General features: G+C 40.3%; 1 protein-coding gene across 4 annotated transcripts in view; it reads right to left on the bottom strand.

The window, feature by feature from the left end:
• NEB (nebulin) overlaps positions 1-18,339 on the bottom strand; it is a 439,712-nt gene that overhangs the window by 99,470 nt on the left and 321,903 nt on the right. For 3 of the 4 annotated variants that reach the window (XM_085869257.1, XM_085869259.1, XM_085869260.1), the window contains 17 exons: positions 16,760-16,864; positions 16,430-16,534; positions 14,889-14,993; positions 14,032-14,136; positions 13,229-13,336; positions 12,742-12,846; positions 11,618-11,722; positions 11,382-11,486; positions 8,756-8,860; positions 7,738-7,848; positions 7,448-7,558; positions 6,569-6,670; positions 6,243-6,347; positions 5,436-5,549; positions 5,173-5,274; positions 4,092-4,196; positions 2,659-2,763 (listed from right to left, as the gene is read on the bottom strand). In XM_085869257.1, coding sequence (XP_085725383.1) covers positions 2,659-2,763; positions 4,092-4,196; positions 5,173-5,274; positions 5,436-5,549; positions 6,243-6,347; positions 6,569-6,670; positions 7,448-7,558; positions 7,738-7,848; positions 8,756-8,860; positions 11,382-11,486; positions 11,618-11,722; positions 12,742-12,846; positions 13,229-13,336; positions 14,032-14,136; positions 14,889-14,993; positions 16,430-16,534; positions 16,760-16,864 — 1,803 coding nt within the window. The remainder of the gene's footprint in view (positions 1-2,658; positions 2,764-4,091; positions 4,197-5,172; positions 5,275-5,435; positions 5,550-6,242; positions 6,348-6,568; positions 6,671-7,447; positions 7,559-7,737; positions 7,849-8,755; positions 8,861-11,381; positions 11,487-11,617; positions 11,723-12,741; positions 12,847-13,228; positions 13,337-14,031; positions 14,137-14,888; positions 14,994-16,429; positions 16,535-16,759; positions 16,865-18,339) is intronic. The other variant, XM_085869258.1, reaches the window with a different exon arrangement.

Raw genomic sequence — 18,339 nt, 5'->3', positions numbered from 1 at the left:
AAAGAAAAATTGTTGACGGACGTACGGACGGACATTTGGTCCAGCTTTATTAGGTCATCTCGGTAGAGATGACCTAAAAAGACTATTATATCAGTCCAGTAATCTGGATCATTGGCTAAGTAAGCAACAGAACAGATAGGAATGGAGCTATCTCTTTGTTGTGTTCATGTAGGTAGGGAGTAAATTGAGGAAAATAAGATAATGTAGGAGAGTAGGAGAAGAAAAGGAGGTAGGCAGATTTTGGAGAGAATGGAAGGAAGATTGGGAGGACAGAGGAGTATGGGGATAGAATGGAAGGGAAGGAGCAGAGAAAGGAGAGAGGGTAAAGAATAATTTTGCCATGTTTTATATATTTATATTTATACAAAATTTATACAAAATATATTTATACAAAATAAATATACGACTCCAAAAGTGAATGACAACAGGCAGCACTCTTGAAATACTAGACTACTAGAGAAAGGGGGCACAATGGAATAGACAAAGGGAATCACTTCCACAGATAAAAATAGAAGGATGAAGGAAAATAAATGAGTGTTCAGCTTCGAATTGTGGAGAGTAACTCGGTGGCAAGAGTGCATAGAGCAGATGGAGAACTGCAGGGAAAGGGGTACCAGTTGGATTGAATTATTTATAACAACTTGGTCCAGAATTTTGCAGCTCAAGCTCCAGTACATGATCACAAACATTCTGGCCAGGGTGGGAAAGTGGAATATTAAAATATTAAATGACCATAAAAACACAGTGCTGAACATGGTTAATGATGCACAAGTTTTGGATTTTGGTGCTTGCAAGGAAGGGCATATGCAAAATGGGAAGGGGTGCAAAGGCAGAAAGAGTGGGACAATGGGATGGAGGGAAGAGAACAGGAGGGGAAGATGGGAATGGAAAAGTAGATGTAGAAGAAAGAACATTCCTAATTACACAGACAAGCATATGGAAATAAGGAAGGAGGGAAAGCATGAGGGACGAGGGAAGGGGAAAGACAAAACGTTTTAACAATGTTATTTTGTTTGTGTTTTTCGATCCATAATGAAGTGATGTTTTTTCAAAAACGAATTTAGTTGTCAGGGATAATAACAGAAACAGAGGGAAGAAGGTGAGTGGAGCACAGATATGAGACAGGGAGGAAGGATCCAAATTACATACTGCACAAACAATTAATACACCAGATTATTGAAAGAAGTAAGACATGTAGGATACAGCAATTAATGCAAAGAATGTCTACAAGGGTTAAAAAACACTTTTGGGGTCTTTTATTATTTTTCTTCTTCTTCTTTTGTTTGCATGACAAGGCTGTGGGGTTGCATCATTGGCTGCAGGTGTGGCTGTGCCGCTGATGCAATCTCCTCTTTGGGTTTGGAATTTGGTCAAAGTGCCAGTTAAAGCTCGCCTACTCTTCGCGAAGGACACTGTGGGATCTTTAACGTCCATCAACTAATGGCAGCAAACGGGACGCACAGTTTAATGTCCATCAGACGGACAGCACACACTTTGATGATTCACCTGTGAAAGACCAGGATGACAGTTTATTGCTGGGTCAGGATTCAAATCCAGGCTAGACAGCTTATATGTGAGTGTGCGTACCTTTAGGCCATCCTATCAGCCCACATTTGGGGTATTGCATTCTCTAAGACCTGAACTTGAACAAGTTACAAATTGCAAGTAAGCAAACACGTATAGGTCTCTTGAGGACAGCAATCAACACAACAACATTTAGTCATGTAAAAACTATGGTATGGCAGGGACAGTCAATGTAAACTGGCCAGGAGACATCACTTTCACTTTGGAAGAGCCAGGCAGGACTCGCCTGCACCCCTGATAACTGGAAACAGATTCGACTGGAATGTAATGCCCGTGTCGATGATTTTGTGTCGTGTTTTCCACGCATGCACTGAATTAATAAATTGTTTTTAGTAGTACAGTAATCCCCCGCTATATCGCGGTTCATCTATCGCGCCCCCGGTTCATCGCGGGTTTTCCCTTGGAACCTAACTAATTTTTTCTGCGGATTCCCCCGGTATATCGCGGTAATAATATATAAAATATAAATTATTTAAGCAATAAATTATAACGCGTGGCGCTCAACCAGTCACACAACGCATGAGACAAAGTTTCGCTTGTGAACTTCGAATGTTTTCTACGTTTTTTCTCCAAGCCCCACGATGCCACCCAAACGCCCTGCACCTTCTTAGGCTTCTGGCAAGGAACCGAAGCACCAGAGGAAGGTCCTGATGCTCCAGGAGAAGGTTAAGGTGCTCGATATATGCTTCGGGAAGGAAAAAGTTTGCTGCGGTTGGACGAGCACAGCCAAACCGACCAGACCAGACAAGTCGATCTCCGGCACCTCGAACACGATCATTGCCAAGCCGACCAGACCAGACGAGTCAATTTTTTGGGAGGCTTCCATTCATTGCGGATTTTCACTTCTCGCGGGGGGTTTGGAACGTAACCCCCGCAATAAACGGGGGATGACTGTACACCATTTGGTGTGGTCTTGTAGGTCATGAGTCAATGCCTAGAAAATTTCAGCTATTATTTGTACTTGATAGGATTCCCAAAATGCACTTGCACTATTATTATTATTATTATTATTATTTTTTTTTCCAAGGAGAAAACTTTCCTTGGGTTTTAAACTTCTTTCATTTTAGCACGCACCGCACTCTGCATGTGCTGAGCCTCCTTAGCAGTCACGTACAATGGAGTCTCATAGTCCAGCATCGCTTTGCCCTTGTTCCTCTCATAATCTTCCTTGTACTTGTACTGCATCCATCATAACAGCAAAAATATATATATATATATTAATGAGGTTATTTTTCTAAAATGCATGGTCTCTTCATCCTATGGAGTTCTGATAAAATTAGGAAATCGATCTGCAATAATTATGCAACAGCATGAAAGTCTTGACCTCGCGACGGGGAAACCAGCAACCCTGATCAAAATCAATGAGGCATTTTTTACTCCTATTGAAATGCCATGGATGTTGTTATTATTATTGATATTTATCCAAGTGTGGTTCAGGCAGGAATTTTGAATTTGACTTCCTCCTAATTGATAACTCATGTGCCAACAATAACTCATCAATTCCTCATTGAAATACTGGGGGGGGGAGGGGGGTCATTAACCTCTATCAGCAATCACCACGGATAAACGGGTTCCCAGCTTCATGCCCGATCCAATGGAAGAAAACAAAAAAATTTTTTGATCTTAACGCTCTGTCTTTGAAGCACTAGTGTGACAATTTGTTCTCAGGTTGAGATCGAACCCAGACAAGACAGCTCAAACGTAAGTGCGGGACCTCTGCACAATCCTGTTGGACAGTAATAGCAATTTGGAAACCCTCTGTCATGTTCGACTGAAAAAGTTGGCAAACCTCTAATAATGCTTTGAGAGGAATAAGAGACAAAAAAAAAAAAAAAAAAAAAACTTCATAAGTAATATTAGAATAACCTGTTGGATGACTGTCTTTAAATAATACATTAGAGGGAGTAAAAGGATTGCCCCTTTTCAAAAAGTTTCAGACTCAGTACCATAACTTCTATTCACACAGGTGGGAAAAATGTGTAACATCTGCAGGAAACTACAAACAACAGGACAAGCATCTGTGCTGAGTTTTGCCGATGGAAGAACGTTTTGTCTCCTTTCACCTGTCGTCTTTCACAGATGCAACACACATTACGTAAAGCACTTCTCTGAGATAAATAGTGGTGGGGAAGGGGTCTGAACACTATCCCAAAGTCTTGTCCAAATCATTAAGTCAAAGAAAGGGTTGTAACTCTCATATTCATGGCATGAAGAGCAACACCGATCTCACAATCTAATCACACAGTACACAAGAGGGTTCTAAGCAAGGAGCAAGCTAAAGCATTCCACCACACTGAAATTGTACTTCATTCAATTCCCAAGGTTAATTGTACTGGGAAATCTCCATTTGATGAACACGTACCTGGATTGCTAGATCTTACGAGGTGTGTGTGTGTGTGTGTGTGTGTGTGTGTGTGTGTGTGTGTGTGTGTGTGTGTGTGTGTGTGTGTGTGTGTGTGTGTGTGTGTGTGTGTGTGTGTGTGTGAGAGGAATCGTCTGCACCTCACCTGGCTCTGCATGTCAGATGCCTCCTTGAAGTGAACCTGATCTGGTGCATCTGGCACCAGGATGTATTGGCCCTTATTTTTCTCAAATTCCTTCTTGTACAGATGCTATTGGGTGGGGCAAGAGAATGGGGGAAAAAGTACCGCGGGGCACGTGTCCCACGCCTAACGGTTAAAAGGTAAGCATTTCGACTGCCATTGCGGTCCACTTAGGGACTGCGCGGTTTCAATAATGGTTGATGGTTGAGCCAATAGATTAAAATGTGGGAAATCAAAATGAGTAATCGTGATGATGGGGGTGCGGTCGGCGAGGGAGGGGGTTGGTGGGGTTTGATGTTAATTTCACCCTTCACAGCAACAGTAAAGAGGGGTAGGGGCATGAAGAGGGAAGAAAAAAATAAAAACAGAAGAACCCTGCACAGCTTTTCGCCAAATGTTTGTCACACTCGGATCAAAGCAATGGGAAACTTCTGTCGGTGTATTTTTCTGCAAACATGACACGGTGTGTTAAGAATGTAGTTTAAACTCCTGTGAGCAAAGAAAATGAAATATGATCCAGCAAGTTGATGCTGCACTGATTATTTTTATTAAATGTAAACCGTTTATGTCTCACTTTTAGCCTGATTTGTTAATTGAACCTCATTTAATAAAATCCTGATTAAATGAGTCTTGGAGGATTTGCGGAATCATGGTATGGTAAAGATGCTAATGACATGCACACAGTGATATTGTTACTGAAGTCAGTAAATCTACTGGAAAACGGGGCATTTTGGAAAGGCCTGAAGACCATTCCAGGTAGAGATGATGAAACTATTGGTAGCCTTCATTGGAATGGAATGTGGTTAGTGTACAAGGTAGAAATGGACGACAGGATATCTCTCGTACACATGACCGCAACACACCCACAAAGGCATCACCTTTTGCATCACGTCACATCACATCACCACAAAGAACAACTCGTGCACCTTTTGCCAACAGCACGCTGACATCACCATCATAAAACCACAATCTTCCACAGCGGAAACATCACCACAAATCCAGGATCACAATTTCATTGCAGTCATTCCACAAATGTCCTACTCACCTGGCTGCTCAGCTTGCTTGTGGATGTGATGTGCTGGATTGCCAGCGACTCTGCAACATCGATTGGCCGTTGGACCTTCTTCAGGTCCGCCTTGTACTTCACCTAAAGAGATGTATAAATGGAGGTATTTTTTCGGCTCATTGACGTCACATTACACTATTCGTCTTTCATTCATTTTATCCTCATTGCAGCTGGTTGTGTGCCTGTGGAACTGACTGGTTGCATGAACACTTCACGGAATTGGGTTGTTGCATTAACCTTACCTCACTCGCATTGATTGAAGCATCCTTGAAAGACTTGTATGAGCTGCTTTCTTTCGGATCAAAGAAGGGCCTTTTCCCTTTCACTTCCTTATCAAATCTCTCTTTGTACTTCACCTAAAAAGCCCACACAAAAAGGATATGCTGATCGCAAGTATGCCACATGAAAAAAAGAGAGCATGGAGCTGTGGTACCGAAACTGCAAACAACTACTGAGATCTATTTACATTTTCCTGACAGAAAACTGACATCTAAAGAGAATTTTCCAATATAAATCTCGACCAAGGTAGGAACCTTTATTCAAGCCACTACACACCTCCACGAAGCCAAGCACAGTAGTAGTTTCACAGAATTTTGTCATTAGTGTGAAAGAAATTTTTGTTGTTTTTTTTATAATCCTACTATTAATTTGCAATTGGTCACTGGCTTTGACACCAATACAATTTTTTTTATTACGGACCCCTGGCATCATAGCTACATATATCGAACAAACAGTTTCAAATGGAGCATGTTGCTGCCATTGAAGCATTTTAATTGCATCAGAAGTGGCAAGAAATGCGGGTTGTTGCTTCCAGCTTGCTGGCTCAATGACAGAAGAGGCCATTTGCATTTTTGCCACATTCATCCCTACCCCATTGAGAATCCCGGGCATGCATGGACAACTTGTTAGTATAAAAAATAGGTTTTGTGATACCTGTTGTTATAATCAGTCATTCAGCTTCTCTGCTGTTGTGCAGCTCCAGATTATCTTCCCGAACAACTATACAACTCAAGTGAAATGAACACAAGAATTATTCCATAAGTACTCACCATACTGGTCAAGTTTGACACCTTTTTTGCCAACTCAATGTCTGGCCTTCCCAGGAGAGCACCAACACGACCCTTTTCTTCTTTTGCTTTCGCCCTGTACTCGATCTACAACACAAGAGCACTCCAAAGCTATGGACAAGCACCACTGGTAACATCCATTGATTGAGAGGTAAAAGGTGATGCTTCGACAATCATGAGATTGAAAGTTCCTGACTATTAACACAAAATGCACCTGAAAAGTCATTAGATAAACAGCGATCTCTCTTTACTCTCCTTCAACCCCTCTTCCTTCAGCAATGCAATATGACCTCTGATGTTGGTATTACCTCACTGATAAGCTTGGCCGCATGAGATGCTTTCTGAATATCAGGGCGGTCAGCTATTGGTGTGTATGATGCTTTTGCTTTTCCATCTTTCTTGTATGCGATCTGGAGAACACAAGTCACTTTATTGAAAAGCATGTGCAAATAATAATGAAGCACAATGGAATATATATAGATATACACACACACTAACAGGGTGTGCTTATACATTGTGTAAGCATACGGACGGTGCTTCCCCATTGTCTGCGGTTGCTCACCTTCATTTAAAAAAAAAAACAATTTATTTATATTTTCATTTATGGATGTTGTCCGATGATTCTGTGAATTTTTCCGGTGTACCGGGTTTGATATTCATTGGCACGTAAAATTTCAGCTTTCCACGACACCCTGAAGGTACCGATCTTTAATATCAGTCAGTGAGTCAGTGGTTTGAAAGATATATATATATATATATATATATATATATATATATATATATATATATATATATATATATATATATATATATATATATATATATATATATATATATATGAATGTTGATTTGAAAAAACCCGAAACGTATTGAACAGACTTGAGCCCACGTAATGTTAACATCCTAACTTTTTTTTGTAAGTTCAAAGCGATTTTACCAGCATTTGTAATCAATTGTTTTCAATCTTGTGATACCTCATTGGTCCAGTTTATGCCGAGGCCAGAGGACTCAATGGCTGATAATACGGCAGGCAATTTCAAATGAAAAAAAAAGGTGTAGAATACTGAACAAAAGTACGAAAACGTACAAGAGGCAACTCATATAAAAAGATGGTCGATAACGAGCACCTCTACAATGGAAAACAAGCGATTGATGGGTGAGCGTGTGGTCACAGGCCTTCGACTCACGTTGCTCTGATGCTTGGCAACCTCGATGGCATGGATCACCTCGGGTGGTTCCATCATGTGCGAGTAATCTGACTTCCCCTTTTCTTTCTGAAACTTTTCCTTGTACACGTTCTATTGAGGTAATCATCATACAAAAAAGCTCGTTCTACTCAGGGTTCCGAAGTCAATTCATGAAAATATTCGAGTAATGAAGTGATGTTCTCTCAAGTGAAGATATGCATTGGAATTTTTGTGGTTGTGGTAAACTATTGTGAACATTTTTTTAAGTGGAGAGGCCCAGGAAGACTTACATTGCTCGTTATCTTTGCGATTTCCTTGGCATGGTTCGTATCCTGTGTATTTGGCAAATGTGCATAGGAGGTGAATGGTCGATCCTTCGAACTCTTTGCCTTGTACTTGTTCTGCAGGATAAATAAAAAAGGCCACAAAAATACAAAGAGACAACCTGTCATCAAATGTGAAGTTTTCATCTGTGTACGTAATCTTTCACGCAGCAAGTGAGATTATAACCTATTTATATGGGATTGCGACTCATACAGACACCAAGTGAATTGGCGTTCTTATAATTACAAACAGAGACAATTTACAATTCTTCCAAAGAAAACAATTAAAGCATAAACAATAACTGCTATGCACTCAGTGGGGCTCATACCTCCGCATACTTCTGCCAGGCTGAACAGTTTACATTGCTGGATTGTTGGAGTGTATCCCACTGATATGCTGGATCTGCATCCGGACCTTAACCAAAATCTAATCAGCTTGTTCTCATCACATACCAAATCATCCACCAAGTTTTGTCATGATCTGTCCACAACTTTTTCAGATACCATGCTATATTATATCGTTTTTAGATCCATCTCTCAATGGTGGAGAATCACTAAAATTCTGGTATCTGGATTCAGATCTTCACCAAAATCTAATCAATTTGTCCTTGTCACACACCCAGCCTGTCCACCAAGTTTCGTCTGAATCCGTCCACAACCTTTTAAGATATCCTGCTCACAGACAGACAAACAAACACACAAAGGTGAAAACATAACCTCTGTCTGCCTTTGGTGGTGGAGGTAATGACAAATTATTAACTTTATAAAAAAGTTCACATTCGTATATTTAAATTAGCACCACAAACAAATACAAGCGTGGTTCCAATTCGACTTGGTTTAATCAACCTATTATATAAATTAATATATCAGTTTGCCTCTTGTGAGGGTCAAACGTGAACTACTTGTGTACATCTGATAAGAAAAATAAATGATGTACGACAAATACAGTTCTAAGGGAGAATAAGGAATATGATGTTGTTCAAACCTCTGAGTAAAGTGAGGAAACGTTCTTGTGGAGCTGTAGAAGTGGCGTTTCCTCCACACTTGTATACTTGTCCTTTGATTGCTCGTATGCTTTTTTGTACTTCACCTGCACACAGGAACAAAGTCTGTGTGAGATAGATCATGAGCATTTCAATAAACCAGGCTGTACAATTGGATGTACCTTGACTGGAGCTGCGTACCACCTGCACTCACCGATCATCCACAATGTCCCATAATAAGGAGATTCAGTTAAAAAAAAAAGTGTTAATTATCATGAAATGGCATGGACAACAACAATGTGGTCATTTGTGTCGTTCGTATGCACCATGTGGCTGTGGGTTAGCATCAGTTACCGTCGGAAGTAGTTACCCTGTAGGTTAGGGCAGGAATTTGGAAATTGGCCAGAGTGCTGGTTATAGCCTGCTCCCCTCTTGGTGTAGGAAACAATGTGGTGAAGACTGAGAAAATAAATTCCTTTTAGGTCAATAAATTTTCAACACATACGGAATGACCCAGGATTTATGAAATTGAATCTTATTATTTGATATGTTTATTTAAAAAAAAGAATGTCAATGAGAAGTTAATCGGGTTATCCCACATCCAGGGATAAATTGAGTTAAGTGTGCTGAACTAATCTTTCAGGGTCAGTACACCTTTGTGTTAATGGTGGTTTTCAACACAACACTGATCATGATCTTCATTCAATAGGACTTGATGTGGTTTCGAAACGGGAACCTGAACTCCGAACCACTTGTATTCAAAATTTGTGTCATGTTGGACAGCTTGGTTTACTTCTCAGTGGCTCAAATCTACTGAACATCAAATTTCACCTGCCCCAACTACTGAACAGGGCAATTCAGCATACAACTTCAGAAAGTCGAAACACCTCAAATTAGTGTTCATTTATCCTGATATGGAATGTCTACTCACCCTTGTAAAGCTGTGTGTTCATTATCCCACTATAATTCACCGTCTGTCCGTCCGTCTGTTCCCAGGTACCACAAAAACGGCTGAACCGATTGCAACCATTTTTTGGGTGTGTAATCCTGGGATCCCTTGGAGTGAAATAGACATAAACGTAACAACATGACCCCCCTTGACGGCTCCCGTAGAGAGCGGGTCCTTCTGCTTCCCCAAATACATCATTAAAAGCAATGCACTCGTTCCAAATGGCTGCCATTTCGTTTGTTATTTGCATTCTTGAATGGACTTCGACTCTAGATTCGAGCACTCAGTGGGTAGAGCACCAAGCATAAGTGCTGATCGTATGTTGGGTAGATTGAGCAGTTAAAACTATTTGCACTTCTTCACATATTTCTCCAAGATTTGAGGTTTACGGAGGTCACTCTGAATTGCAATTTATTGGGGACATACGCTAGTTACTACATATATGACGATAGGTTCTGATCATTTGTTTGTCCAAAAATCCATCATGTAGTGAAGATTGTAGTTGCTTGATTGTGCAGAGACTAGTACAGTAGCAAGGCAGTGTTAGATCATCAACCACCCTCCCCCCCCCCCCTAAGCCTTCTTCTGGGTCTTACTATCTGCCATGATCTTTCCTGGGAAAGCCACAATTCCAACCTGGCCTCCAAAGCCAGTCGCTGACTGGGAATACTCCGTTGTGTCACCAACTGGGCAAAGTCCTTCCTTGGCACACCAGAACTCCTGACCACATACAAAGCTTTCAGCTGTAGCCTGATGGAGTAGTGCTCTCCCCTCTGGGCTGGTGCTCTCGCCCCTTACCTTCCCCGGCTTCGCGCTGTGGAAACCAAGGCATTTAGGATCATCGGTCTCTTCTACAATGTGGCTGAGTATTTGGGTCTCTCACTCTCTCACTGCAGGCAGACCGGTGGTCAGTCTGTCTTCAACTGTCTTGTCTCTGGCCTCCCCCCCCCCTGCTCTGTCTGCAATTTGTCCCCACCATATTTCCGCAGGGTGTTCAAGGTCTGCCAGCAACCCCCTTCTGGTAAAACTACCAAAATCACGAATCACTGCTCACCTTCATTCTTTCATTCCTCTTTTTCCCACCTTTGGAACAAACTCCCACACTCTCTTCAATCCCACTCTTCCCTCCAGGTTTTCAAAACAGTTGTTCACCTTCTCTTATCTCTCCCCATCCAAATTCCTCGATCTTTTCTACCCCTGCTAATCCACCCCAAACCCACCTCCTTCAAATTCCCTGCTTTCCTTCCTGAAAATCCCTGTCGTGTCCATCTTGTTTACCCTGTGTACCCCACCCCATCCCTTTCCCTTCCACAGATCCCCTAATGTTTCTGTTCTCCACTCTTTTTTCCTTCCCACTTCCACCCCTCTTGTCTCATGCTCCCCTTGTTGTATGTTCTGTGTGTTTGCTCTCATACGAGCCTTGACAGTGTATACAAAAAACCCCCTACATTGAAGCTCCAGTTTCCAAGCTTTCTCATTTTGAACAATGAGAAACAAAAATAAGTGAAGAAAACCACCGCCACCACCCCGGCACATAAACGGACATGACTGGCATTATTAAACGTTTAATTGTTGAGCTTCATGCTGTAGTTCATTTCAAAATGTGATCCAAAATGGATTGATTTGTGTTGATGAGCAAAATCTTTGAATTTCACATAAAAACATCATGGGCTACTCACATTACTCGAGAGATCAGCTCCCTTCTCAAAATGCTTCTGGTTCTTGTCATCCACCACTGACAGCATGCATCCTTTAAATATCTCTCTGTCCATTTTGTATTCCACCTGGTTGGGCACAGCTGGGAATTAGCAACCCAATGATGCCGAGGAATTTTATATGCAGTGGGAACCTGGCATGATTTCCAGCATTAAATATATAACTGCACACAAACCACTCCACGGAATTGCCAACTCACATCACTCTGCTGCAGTGAGGCCTTGGCGGCTTGCACAAAGTCTGGTCGCTCCACCGTCCACTGCCATTTGTCCTTGTTTCTCTCATATGCCGTCTTGTAGTCAAGCTGCAAAGAGTTACATACAGTTTCAGATTAAAACTTCTTCAATGTAACCGCCGGCATGCGATATCTACACACACCGTTGTTATTCACTTCCAAACAGTTTTACATACAGTATATTACTTGGTCTACTGACCACAAATTCCCAACTTTGGCAGCTTACAAACAATAATGATGGATTTTAAACTTACAAATAAATATACACACGCAAAAAAAAAGCAAATAGGCAAAGAGCATAGTGCAATATATAATAATATAATAATGACCGTTTTTACAGCCATTTTTCCCTGCTGTGCAGGGGTTGGGGTTTTTTCTTGAGTCAATGTTTTTTTTTTTATGGCCGGATTGCCCTTCCTGACGCCAACCCTGGTCGCCTCTTAAGACACAGGGATATGGTACACCTATTCTTACCGGGGTATACACCGGCCCAGTACAATGGTACTCATTTCGCCGACCTCGGAAGGATGGCAGGCTGAGTCAACCCCCTGGTGTATTAATTCAGTGGCCCAACGGGGCTTGAACTCAGGACCCTGGGATCCCAAGCCACCACCCTAACCACTAAGCCAACACCAGGCTTCATAGTGCAATATATATACTGGATATATTAAATAAATTATTCACAAAGAAAATGTTTTACTCTTCATGTAAAGCATCACGGTGCCCCCATTAAAGCAAAATTAACTTCAGTCAGTAATTTAATAATGTTATCGTTATATTATTATTATTATTATTATTATTATTATTTGTATACAAGGTCAGACTTGTGGTAGAGTGAGAAGACTGAACGGATCAGGACGTAACAGAACAAAAGGGACAGTACAGAAAGGGGGGTGGAAGGAGACACCGACAACAGGATTGAAGGATAAAATAGAGGGAAACTTGAACAAATAAGGGAAGTGGGGGAAGAAAGAGGAGTAGGGAAGGATGCATGGGGTGGACAAGATGGATATTATTGCATTATATGCCTGGTTTGTTGATAGAGGTAGTGGTGTAGGGTGTTGGAACAATAAGAAAGAAACGCTCACGTTGCTGTTGAACAGATATGCCTTCTTGGCAGCCAAGATGTCCCGTGCGTCCGGCATAATGTTCACCTGTGCCTTCGTCCTCTCGTAACCCTCCTTGTATTTGAGCTGGACAAGCATGATCGGGGCAAAGATCACGCAATTCACATGAAGAAGAAGAACAATAAAACCACAAGTTAATACTTTTAACTTTCATCGTGTTGGAATTATATATTGTACAAGCACATGTACATTTTCAATTTTGTTTTTGTTTTAGTTTTCATGTGTCAAATGAATAAAGCATATCCCCTGATCCGTTACTTGCCTCCCATATCGTTTTGTGTATGACATGGTCAAAGAAAATTATGTGACTCAACTCATCGGAATACCGTTTTATTCTTCTCCTAATTGGCTATTGTACTTTTTTTTTTTAATTCTCTTCCTCCTTCCCACAGCTTTTAACCCCACCCCTTCCAATCCCAGCCTCTCATCTTCAGAACACAATGCCTACATTGCTGAAGATATCCTTGACTTTGTTCATATGGAGCTGGAAGGAGGCATCAGGAACCGGTGTGTACCACTTTGCTTTGTTTTTGTTGTACTGTGCTTTGTAAACATTCTGTAAGACAGAAAAAGGTATCACATCCGGGTTAATTCTCAGTCCTCGTACTCATAGCAACAGTACGTATCATAACAAAATTAAACTCAAATGTCTCTCAATAAATCATAAAATTACATGGCTAAATATTCAAGTACATAAAGAAGGAAACAAGAGAAATGCTACATGCATATTCCCACACTCTCACAAACTGCACATCGTGCGAATGATGCAGCTGACCCCAAAAAAAGCAGGGAACTTGCATACAATACTGACACACAATGGCACACACTTTCTTTGAAAGCTACTTTGGGATATTTAACATCGATTATCCAAATGCAGAAGAGACAGCAGGACCTAGCTCACCATCTGGCGGTTGGCAGGCTCCAAGCAAGAAGGCATTGCAACCGAAGTGCCATTTTTGTAAAGTTCGACAATATGATGGATCAAACTCAACGGCTTCATGGAAACGCGATGACAACTTATCTATCCTGACGCTAATTCAATCGAGAGTTCAAAAATAAAGTATAGCAGAGTTTTATGAAGAGCTAGGAAAACATGATGCGCGTTTATTTGTTCATTTATTAATAAAATCCAGGACTTGTACTCAAGCCTGGAAATACACACAACCTTTAGAAACACAAAGTCGAAATTCATCGAATTCAATTTTCTTTTGATAATTAAGTGAGAAATTAACATAATCACTGGAAGCTCACCTGGCTGACGAGTTTTTTGACCTTCTGTGCCAGAAGGTTTTCTGGAGTCTCAAAGACCAACGTGTACTTGTCCTTCTCTTGTTCATGATCATGTTTATATACCAGCTACAAAACGGACAACATAAGTTTGCAAAATCATTTATTTCAGTCAAAAATCACCAGTGGCATAATTGTGCATTTATATTGTGACAAGTGCAATGGACAATTGACTGGAAGATGACATGAAAGTGGAATTTAAGCCACGGCATTGAAGATGGAAAGCAAATGGTGCAGAAATTGCTGAGCTGAGAGGTATGGTTACAAAAGATGTTCACATTGGTGCTGCAACATGTCATTGCATGTGAAAAATGTGGGTGTCATTTTGTTTGTAACAGCAAATGGAAATGAAAACAAGTGTAGAAAGAAGGTAGCAAATTCGTATGTGGGATAAGAGTACCATCTGACAAGTAAAAGGCTTGGACGGCACCAACAGAACCCAGAGGAGACAAGCATACCTCGTTGCGGAGATAATACACTAACCTCACCTGCACAGTGTCTGGCCTAGGCACCTTGAGGCATCATTTTTGCCATCTGCCGTTGCATAACCTTGTGCATGCACTAAATACATTGACAAAGACATGCAGCAGCAAGTGGGGTGGTGAGGAAGGAGGGAGGGCATAGGCATAGGGGTCACATGCAGGTATAAACATAAGTGGGTGGCAAAGAAGAGGTATGAGGAACGTAGAGAGAGACACAGACTGAAGACCCACATATTTGGGGGAAACTCGCATGCAGCTAAGAGCATTCCTGGAGTGTCACGGCATCTCAGAGTGCAACATCAATGCCATTGAGTTGAGCAGTGTACACAGCAATGGTACCTGGCTGTACTGTTCTTTCATTCTCTTGGCCAACACGTGCCTTGGTTCCTCCACCACAGTTTGGTACTTATCCTTTATTTTCTCAAAATCCGCCTTGTATAATTTCTAAGTGAGGACAGAATTGCAAGAAACACAAACCACAATAGTAGGGTTAGTTTTTTTCTGCCAACTGTGGGAATACAATGCTCAAGGTAAGGCTTTAACAAAGTATTGTGGTTTTCCAAAAATACAACCACATGAGCTGTCACAAACTCCAATCATTATGGTCTAAATTATGAAAGTATACACCGTAAGAAAGAAACCGCAGAAAAGGGATGAATGAATAATTACTAAGTATCACAAAAATACTCCATATATAATGATTTGCAGATAACCAGGTTGCACTGGGCTGTTGCAAGGGAATTTGGGCCCAATGGAGTGGGGAATATTTGAGGAGTTTGCTTGGAATGTCCTTTGAAAGCAAAATAGCAGGGACCTACAGAAATCCCACGAAATGCATAATGTGATTTCAAGTCCTCAACCCTCAACCACCTTCTCCTCCCAGCCCCAAGTCCTCAACTGCAAGTCTTCAAATCCTCCCCACCCCAAGTCCTCAAATCCCCTCTCCCAGCTCTCTGTCACCCTCTCTGCTCCCCCACCAAACTCTTTGCCCTCTCCTCCCCCTTTCTTCTTCAAGTCCTCAACCCACCACCCGACCCAAGTCCACAAGCCCCCTCCTGACTCAAAATCCTCACCCCCCCAAGAGTCTCAACCCCCTTTCCCAACCCTGTTCTTTCAATGTCCCCCTGCCCCAAAAATTCACTCCCCATTCATCTTCAAGTCCTCAACTCCCCTTTCCGAACTTTTCCTTTCTTTGCCACCCCCTCCCCCCGCACACACACACTCCAACTTTCTGTTCTCAACTCACCCTTTATTACTCAAGTCCTCAACCCCAGGTCCACAACTCACTCTTTGTTCTTCAAGTTCTCAACCAACCCCAAGTCTGCATAATAGTCACTAACTGTTAAGACTGCTCAGGTTTATTGGTGAAGTCATTGGATGAAAATGTAATTATACTTTGGATGGAATTGACTGAATAGTTTGTGGTGTTATATATATATATATATATATATATATATATATATATATATATATATATATATATATATATATATATATATATATATATATATATATATATATATATATATATATATATATATATATATATATATATATATTTATTTCTTTTTTTAACTTCTGGTAGGTGTGCAAACCAACAACTCTGAGCATATACACCGCCTGTGTGTGCTAGCCACAAAAATGCATATAACTCAAAATTGAGTGAATATCAATGTTTGTGTACCCCCAAATGCACTGTCTGGAACCAAGAGCTCTTAAATGAGGTATCATTCAGCATTATGCGTGCTGTAGTTACGATGTTTACCCCATTCAGACACAGTCGTTGAACTTGCATTCATACAGGTATAATATACAATCTAGATATTCAGCAGAAAAAAAATGGAAGTTTGTATGATGGAGTATTTTCAGGACATACTTACCTCATTGAAGATTCTGCCAGCATTTTTGGCAAGCTGGTACAATGGTGTATCAGTAACCTCGGTAAGCTTGTCCTTTGTCTTTTCGTAATCTTCCTTGTACTTGAACTGTGGCAAATAAAAACGGTCAGCGGTTAGAAAGGAAAATTTCCAAGTAATGCAAAAAAAAAAAAAAAAAAAAAAAAAAAGAGGAAGACAACACAAGTGAATGTTAATTTCTTGAAATAGTGGATTTTAATGGTTTGTGAAATAGACAAGGGTGTTTCATAATTTAAAAGTCGACTTTTATTTAGTATTGACAATGCAGTTTAAGATTTTAATAAGGTCACTGACCTTGCTGTAGAGATTCTGACTATGTTTGGCGAGCTTCAGGTCCGGTGTGTCCCATACGTAACAACCAATGCCTCGAAGCCATGTCAGGTCATCCTTGTACTTCACCTACAAATCATGGGCATATACATACACATACATATACACATACACATACATATACACATACACACACACCTATAGAAATATGAAATACAAAAACAAAATATGAAAGTAATTCAAAGAATAAAAAAAGCACAATCTAAAATGATTTGCACTTGATACGCCACCAATTTTTCAGGCATCAGGAAAGAGTAGACTTTGTCTCAGGCAAAGTTTCATCATTGCCCCATGGACTTCCTCATGCCTAAGTTTGAAATTGCATAAATGAGCATTTAAATAATATACACATGTTTAAATGAGCTCCAATAACAGCGAAACATGTCTGCAGCAGCTTTGCTCTGCTATTTCCTCTGTGACATTTTAAGCCATTGCCCATAAGGCTTGATTCATGCAATTAACTGTCCCATAGGGGGGCGCAATACAATGCAACGTGACAGTCACATCACGGTTTTGCTGTGAGTTCAAGAACGAATGGAAATTACCTTCATTCTCAACCGTAAAACTGCGTCCTTTTAACGGTGTTGTAGTAAGGCAAAGACTGTGTTTGTGCAGCAGCCGAAGCTTATTGGTCATAAATCATGCAAAAATGGATGTGATGGGATGTGATTTGGCTTTGATGGGGTCAGTTATGGGACAAATATATATATATATATATATATATAAATATATATATATATATATATATATATATATATATATATATATATATACATATATATATATTTTCCTCACCTCGTGTAAATAAATGATTGTAGAAATGTTCCCAGTTCGTTTTTGTCTTTTCCTACATTGGTCCAGCTTGGTTCGGATCTGAGTTTAGCCGGGTCTTTATCCCCGATAATCTATTCATTCGAAGCGGTACGTCCTTGGCAGTTCTGATCGGCTGCATCCGATCCGAAGTTGGTAGTTGGTACTCTACCGTAGTTGGTAGAGTGATCGGTTTGGGCAAGGCATACCGAGGGCGTGGTTCCCCGGTAGTCGAAACCGCATGGTTAATTAGGTAAACTGATTACACCTGGCAGGAAGACCCTATGTAACGCTATGCGGTTGAGGTCGGTTAAGCGACCCGCCGCGTCACGGAATTATCCATGAGCGACGGCCTATAATTCCGGGAGTCTGGTGGAAGATGACGTAACTTCCCCAACCTCGTGGTCGTTCTCGCCACCGGACCCCAGCCCACAACTATATATATATATATATATATATATATATATATATATATATATATATATATATATATATGTATATGTATATATATATATATATATATATATATGTATATGAATATATATATATATATATATATATATATATATATATATGTATATATATATATATATATATATATATATATATATATATGAATATATATATATATGAATATATATATATATGAATATATATATATATATGAATATATATGAATATATATATATATGAATATATATATGTATATATATATATATATATGTATATATATA

The sequence above is a fragment of the Eptatretus burgeri genome, chromosome 2 (assembly GCF_056783735.1).
Source record: "Eptatretus burgeri isolate ZD-2024b chromosome 2, Ebu_testis_v1, whole genome shotgun sequence".
Lineage (NCBI taxonomy): Eukaryota > Metazoa > Chordata > Myxini > Myxiniformes > Myxinidae > Eptatretus > Eptatretus burgeri.
Note: the sequence above shows the minus strand (reverse complement) of the source record. Positions and strands in the feature narration are given on the sequence as shown.